Below are 7,500 nucleotides of genomic sequence, written 5' to 3'. Positions count from 1 at the left end.
CCTAGACGAACACTGTGTGCGAAAACTGTGCAAGTTAACTCTTAGCTGTGGGACTCAACTGTTTGGGGAACTAGATAGACAAAATGATAGACAGACAGAAAGTACAAAAAGATAGAAAGACAAGACAAACAGAGCGACAGACAGAAAGACAGATATACAGATAATTAGATATATAGAAAGGTAGATTGACAGAAAGGCAGACAGATCTGACAGACAGACTGACAAATAGACAGATAGAGAGAGAGAGAGTGTGTGTTTGTGAGTGTGTGTGTGTGTGTGTGTGTGTGTGTGTGTGTGTGTGAGAGAGAGAGAGAGAGAGAGAGAGAGAGAGAGAGAGAGAGAGAGAGAGAGAGAGAGTCCCTGTGGTGGTACAGGACTTAGACTCCAAGTTAGAATGAGGTGTTTAAATTAAGATGATTCACACAGACAGAATCGCGTCCTGGCTGCCATGACCACCAACTGTGCCAGGTCTTGATGATTCTCTTCATGGTGCAGACCATCAGAGCGACACACTGCCCATGAGCATTATTCCGGACTCCATCTCTCTAGTGAAGTGATGGCCTAGAGGTAACGCATCCACCTTGGAAGCGAGAGAATCTGAGCGCACTGGTTCGAATCCCCACAGAATCGCCAGTATTTTCTCCCCCTCCACTAGACCTTGAGTAGTGGTCTGGACGCTAGTCATTCAAACGATAAACCATGGTCCTATGTGCAGCATGCATTTAGTGCAGAGTAAATGAACCTATGGCAACAAATGGGTTGTCCCTGGCAAAATTCTGTGGAAAAATCCACTTCGACAGAAAAAAAACCCAAAAAATGCAGGCAGGAAAAAATACCCCCAAAATGGGTGGTGGCGCCCTCAGTGTAGCGACGCGCTCTCCATGGGGAAAGCAGTCCGAATTTCAGACAGAGAAATCTGTTGTGACAAAAAAGATTAATACAATCTATTTCCTCCACACCTCAGAAAGAAAAGATCTGAGCACATCACTCCTCTTTTGCAACATCTCCACTGGCTCCCTATCTCACACCGAATAAAGTACAAGATCAGCACTCTATGTTATAGATGCATTCACAAAACTGCCCCTTCCTATCTATGCGGCTGCCTTCACCTCTACACTCCATCTCGCTCACTACGATCAGCTTCGGATCCACTCTGTTTACGCATACCCAGATTCAAACTCTCGACTGTTGGCCGCCGTTCTTTCTCTGTCTCCGGACCTTGCGATTGGAATGAACTTCCTCTTTCACTTCGTCAAGTCTCCACACTCAGCTCTTTCAAGTCTGGCCTTAAAACCCACCTCTTCCCAAAATAGCCTCCCTTGCCTGCCCTTCCTTATATTTAGTTTCTACAGTTTTAGAGTTATGCATGCGTGTGAATGACTAGTGTGAAAGCGCTTTGATTTGTCTCTGCACAAGATTCAGCGCTATATAAATACCATTATTATTATTATTATCGTTATTATTATTTTTCTCTCCACGACAGAAACCAGCACACCATCTTCCCTAATGCTCCCCTTCCAATCTCTTCTCCTAAAGCAGCAGTCCAATCTACTAGAAACCCTGAGCAATAAGGTCATCTCTTGTGGAGAAGCCGCCCTCTTTGCCCCAGTTTCAGTAGCTCAAGGAGGCGTCATTGCGGTTCAGACAAATCCATATACGCTACACCACATCTGCCAAGCAGATGCCTGATCAGCAACGTAACCCAACGCACTCAGGCCTTGAGAGAAAAAAAAAAAAAAAAAAGAAAGAAAAAAGAAAATTAGAAAAAATAAAAATAAAATAAATAAATAAATAATTAACTAACTAAATAATAATATAATTTAAAAATAATAATAATAATAAAATAATAATGAAAATAAAATAAATAAATAGATAAAACACACCAAAAAAAACAAAAAACAATGATGATAAATAAGCAATGTAAAAAAAAAAAAAAAAAAAAAAAAAAAAAAGCAGACACACATTCACACACATATGCCCCCCCCGGGGGGGGCTGCAGTATGGTATTTGTTGTCCCACCCCCTCCCAACACACATACATTCATAAAGACAGCCAGGCACAAAGATCTACCCCATGGATGTCCTCTGACATGAACACATTCTTACATCTCTGTTTTTCGACAAACAATCCTGTAAAAGTGGCTGCTAACACCACAGGTGCAATACCCAAATCCCACTCTCCCATAAATATGTCTGTCTGTCTGTGTGTGCGTGCATGCCTGGATGTAAGCTGGTGAGTGTGCCTGTATCCTCCATACATCTGTGTGTGTTTGTGTGTGTGCGTGCGTGCGTGCGTGCATGCGTGCATGCGTGCGTGCTTGCGTGTGTGCCTGCATGTGTGTGTGCGTGTGTGTGTGTGCATGTGCATGCCTGCATTTGTGCGCATGAGAAACAAAAACAAAGGCGTACAGTTCCACAGAAACTGCCAACTTAACTCCACTACGTATCTGCACACACTCACTCACACACATGGCACACTAAAGCACACAACACACATACTGAGTCACTAACACACACACACACACACACTGAGTCACATAACTAAACAAAAGGGTGGAGGGGGGGGATGCGGGGGGGGGGGGGGGGGATATATTTTTTTGCAGGGATCTTTCTTTAAAGATGGCAGAGGCAGCCACACACGAGATTAGTGAATGTCAAAGGGGCAGATGGAAAGAGGGTAGGGAGAAAGAGGGAGAGAGACATGGGCAGAGAGACTGAGACAGAGATAAGAGAAGGTAGGGAGGGGAAGAGAGAACAAGAATGACAGAGAGAGGGAGGGGGGGGGATATGTATGAGGAAGAGACTGAGATACATGTATATATGTGTACACACACACACACACACACACACACACACACACACAGTCAGACAGAAAGGAAATGAAGACAGAGACAGACTGTCAAACAGAGAGAGAGAGAGAGAGAGAGAGAGACTGAGACAGGGAGGGAGGGATAGAAAACAAGCCAAAATTCTCAACAACAACAAAAAAAAAAGAGACAGACTGATCCACTAAAAGAGAGACACACTGGAAGGGGGGGGGGGGGGAGAGAGAGAGAGAGAGAGAGAGAGAGAGAGAGAGGACAGGGAGAGAAAGAGAAAGAGAAAAAGTGTACATTTCTCTAAGAAAGAGACAGACAGACAGACAGAGAGCTGGGGCAGCCAGGTAAGGGGAGGGAGGCAGGCCAGGTAAGACAGCAGTCCCCCCCCCCCCCCCCAATACCCCCCTTGGCCCTCCACTGACACCCTCCCCCCCCCCCAGCCAGTGAAAGGTCATCAATGCCTGTGGCTGTGTGCTGGCAGATAGGGCACCAGCAGGGATAAAGGTCACCACCACCACCCACCCGCCTGCCCGCCCACCCCCTCCCTCCCCTCCTCCCCCTCTTACCCCTGGCATTTGCCCCCAACCTCCCCCCTCCCTGCCTTCCTCCCAACATCAACATCCACCATCACAGGCACCGGCTTGTTGGTATCACATCGTCAGCAACAGCAGTCATACCATCATCATCATCATCATTGTCGTTGTTATCAGCAGCATTTCAACCATCATGTGGTGGAGGAGCACTGACTCAACTGTCATCATTATCGTAATTATCATCATCATCAAGTAACCACCAGCATCAGCCACATCACAGGACCGCCATTAACGTCAGCTGGAGAGGACCATCATCATCATCATCATAGTCATCGTCATCATCATCGTCGTCAGCTCCTTAACTCACTCAGTACGGCCAGTCCTCTCTTCTCCTCTTCACAGACCCTTCGGATGGCCAGTGGGTGTCTGAATGACCCAACCTTTAGCTTCCGTCGTCAGAACTGTGGTATTCTTTGTCAACATTCACCTCTTCAGTATAAGAGCCTTCCTGCTTGCAATAGTTTGATGATGGTAACTGGGGTGAAACGCTGTTAACGTCGTCTCTTTCGCCGTTTGTAAGGAGAGAGTTAAGCAGTTACTTCATCACTGTCTGACAAAGGAAGGAACCACTGTGAAACTTTGTGCTGTACTGACCGTGTCCCCAAGTCCTCATGTCAAACACACATCATGTCCTAAATCTCTGTGATACTGGACACACACACACACCCACAAAGAGATCCCCAGACAGCACAAGACAGATGAACAGAGGGACACGGGCACACACACACACACACACACCAAGATCCCCACATTCCACAAGACAGAGGGACAGACAGACACACAGACAGACAGACGGTGACATACCTTAGGGTTCCAAGTGACGCCGGTGGTGTGGTGCTGCTTGATGTAGTCCTGTAGTTCTGTCAGAGTGCCCATCCACGCCTTCACCCACTCCACATGGGCCTCACCCCCCTCCCTGTCACCACACACACCATCAACATCATCACCATCATCCGTCATCATCATCACCATCATCCTCACCACCACTACTATTATCACCATCACCATCATCACCATCATCATCACCACCACTACTATTATCACCATCGTCACCATCATCATCACCACCACTACTATTATCACCACCACCATCATCACCATCATCATTCTCACCATCATCATCACCACCACTACTATTACCACCATTACCATAATGATTGATTTATAAAGTGCCTTTTTATGTAAAACATGCTCAATTTGCTCTGTACAGTGTAAATACTCGACGTTCAAAACATGCATTTAACACACTAAAGAAAAAAAAAGATTTAATTTATAAAGCGCCTTTCCATGTAAAACATGCTCAATTTGCTCTGTACAATGTAAATACTCGACGTTTAAAACATGCATTTAACACACTAAAATGAAAAACTTATATGCATAACCATTTAGACAGCCAACCAAACATTCAAGCACAAATTTATGCACACACAAACACACACGCACACGCACACACAAACACACACACATGCACAAGTGAACATATACTCACACACACACACAATCATCACAGACTATACACACTCTTTCATCACAGCTGTATAATCATAACCATCCACTTTCATCAGAGGTACTGGACAGGAGCAATGGACCCTCAATCTGAAGGACCTGTTTTCCAGTCCCAGTCGGGGAACCTGCTGGGTTGAGGGTGGAGATTTTTCCAATCACCAAAGTCAACAGATGTGCAGACCTGTTAGTGCTTGAACCCCCATTCGTGTGCATATGCATGCCAAAAGGTCAAATACGAAAGTTATAGATCCTGTAATCCATGGGATTAAACGTTACAGATGACAGGCGCAACAGCCGAATGGTTAAAGCGTTGAGCTTTCAATCTGAGGGTCCCGGGTTCGAATCACGGTGACGGCGCCTGGTGGGTAAAGGGTGGAGATTTTTACGATCTCCCAGGTCAACATATGTGCAGACCTGCTAGTGCCTGAACCCCCTTCGTGTGTATATGCAAGCAGAAGATCAAATCGCACGTTAAAGATCCTGTAATCCATGTCAGCGTTCGGTGGGTTATGGAAACAAGAATATACCCAGCATGCACACCCCCAAAAACGGAGTATGGCTGCCTACATGGCGGGGTAAAAACGGTCATACACGTAAAAGCCCACTCGTGTGCATACGAGTGAACGCAGAAGAAGAAGAAGAAGAAACGTTACAGAAACAAGAACATATCCAGCGATGCAATGCCCACGCCTGAACATGGAGCATGGCTGCCTCCATGGCAGGGTAAATAGGAGTCATACACATAAAAAAAAAAAAATCCCACTCATTCATTCACACGAACAATTCACCCATTAATTCATTCATGAACATCATCATCATCACCACCGCTATTATTATTACTGATATTATCATCATTATCACTATTATTATAATTACTATTCTTCTTCTTATTATTATTATCATCATTATAATTATTATCATTATCATTATTATTACTGCAACTACTCTTCTTCTTCCTCTTCTTCTTCTACAACTACTACTACTGGTGTGTGTCCATCGAGATCGATGATGACCATCGTTGTCATCCAGCTGGGGGATGGGGGGAGGGTGGTGGTGGTGGGGGGGGGGGGATGCTCATGAATCTATCTGTGAATGCACAGATGGCTGAATAGTCCAATCTGTGCACGAAATGTTTGCTGACAGTTGGGGCAGACAAAGACAGGCATATCACATTGTCAGGGAGCTTGTTTGCCCGTGACTTTCTGGCCTGCCTCTTCTACTACTACTAGCATGAATATTATCATTATCATTATTTTCACTATTATTGACCAGGGAAGGATGACATCCAAGACGTGTGTTTCACTGATTCCACAGTGAGTGGCGGAACAAAACTCACTTCTCTTTGAAGTCCTTGAGGACGCGGTTTGTGTAGAACATGCCGGCATCCTTCATCTCCTTCACATAGGGGCCAGGGGCAGGCGACTGCACAACACACCACACCCACCCCACATCACACCCACCCCACATCATCACCCGTCACCAACACGACAGACAGAGAGAACGAATCAACGAACGAAAAAACTTTTTTTTTTTTTTTGCTTCCGCGGTACTGGAATAAAAACAATAACAAGATAGCTTTTTCTTTTTCTTCCCACCCAGACCTGCGGTGAAAAAATAAAAATAAGAAAGAAAATGTTAAGGAAAAAAGAAGGGCAAGTGAGATAAAGAGTAGAGAGAGAGAGAGGGAAAGAGAGTGTTAGGGGATAGGGGGGGAGACAGAGAGACAGACACACAAGAGAAGAGAAGGGAGAGGAAAGGCCGGAGAGGGGGGGAGATGGGAGGGGGAGAGAGGGGGAGGGGAGAGAGAGAGGGGTGGAGAGAGAGAGGAGAGGAGAGGAGAGGGAGGGGGAAAGGAGAGAGAGAGGGGAGGCAAGAGAAAAAGAGAAAGAGAGAGAGAGAGAGAGAGAGAGAGAGATCAGAGACCAAAGAAGACAGAGTGCAAAAGAGGGAGAGACAGAGGGAGAGGAGAGAGATGAGGCAACGTACGATAGTGATCCAGCCCAAGGCAGCAATGGACTCGCTGATAGCCGACAGCTGGTTGAACATGGCACTGCGGCGATTCTTCTCACGGAAATCCTGCACACCACACACACACCATCACCACTGATACATGTATGTATACACCCCAACACACTGCTTGTCCACATCAACACCAACATCAGGGAGCACAGTGCTCTGCAACATTCCAAATCAACAAATGAATGAAACTTCTTCTTCTTCTGCGTTCACTCGTACACACACGAGTGGGCTTTTATGTGTATGACCGTTTTTACCCCGCCATGTAGGCAGCCATACTCCGTTTTCGGGGGTGTGCATGCTGGGTATGTTCTTGTTTCCATAACCCACCGAACGCTGACATGGATTACAGGATCTTTAACGTGCGTATTTGATCTTCTGCTTGCATATACACACGAAGGGGGTTCAGGCACTAGCAGGTCTGCACATATGTTGACCTGGGAGATCGTAAAAATCTCCACCCTTTACCCACCAGGCGCCATCACCGTGATTCGAACCCGGGACCCTCAGATTGACAGTCCAACGCTTTAACCACTCGGCTATTGCACCCATTGACTTCCACTTCCT

At 46.0% G+C, this 7,500-nt stretch overlaps 1 protein-coding gene across 5 annotated transcripts in view; it reads right to left on the bottom strand.

Annotated features, from left to right (window-relative positions):
- Nucleotides 1-7,500, bottom strand: part of LOC143291259 (adenylyl cyclase-associated protein 1-like) — a 93,474-nt gene that overhangs the window by 55,178 nt on the left and 30,796 nt on the right. For all 5 annotated transcript variants that reach the window (XM_076601082.1, XM_076601081.1, XM_076601085.1 and 2 more), the window contains 3 exons: nucleotides 6,904-6,993; nucleotides 6,254-6,339; nucleotides 4,216-4,327 (listed from right to left, as the gene is read on the bottom strand). In XM_076601082.1, the coding sequence (XP_076457197.1) occupies nucleotides 4,216-4,327; nucleotides 6,254-6,339; nucleotides 6,904-6,993 (288 nt within the window). The remainder of the gene's footprint in view (nucleotides 1-4,215; nucleotides 4,328-6,253; nucleotides 6,340-6,903; nucleotides 6,994-7,500) is intronic.

Source organism: Babylonia areolata, chromosome 16, assembly GCF_041734735.1.
Source record: "Babylonia areolata isolate BAREFJ2019XMU chromosome 16, ASM4173473v1, whole genome shotgun sequence".
NCBI classification, from domain to species: Eukaryota; Metazoa; Mollusca; class Gastropoda; order Neogastropoda; family Buccinidae; genus Babylonia; species Babylonia areolata.
The sequence above is the reverse complement of the archived record's forward strand: the minus strand, read 5'-3'. Positions and strand labels throughout refer to the sequence as shown.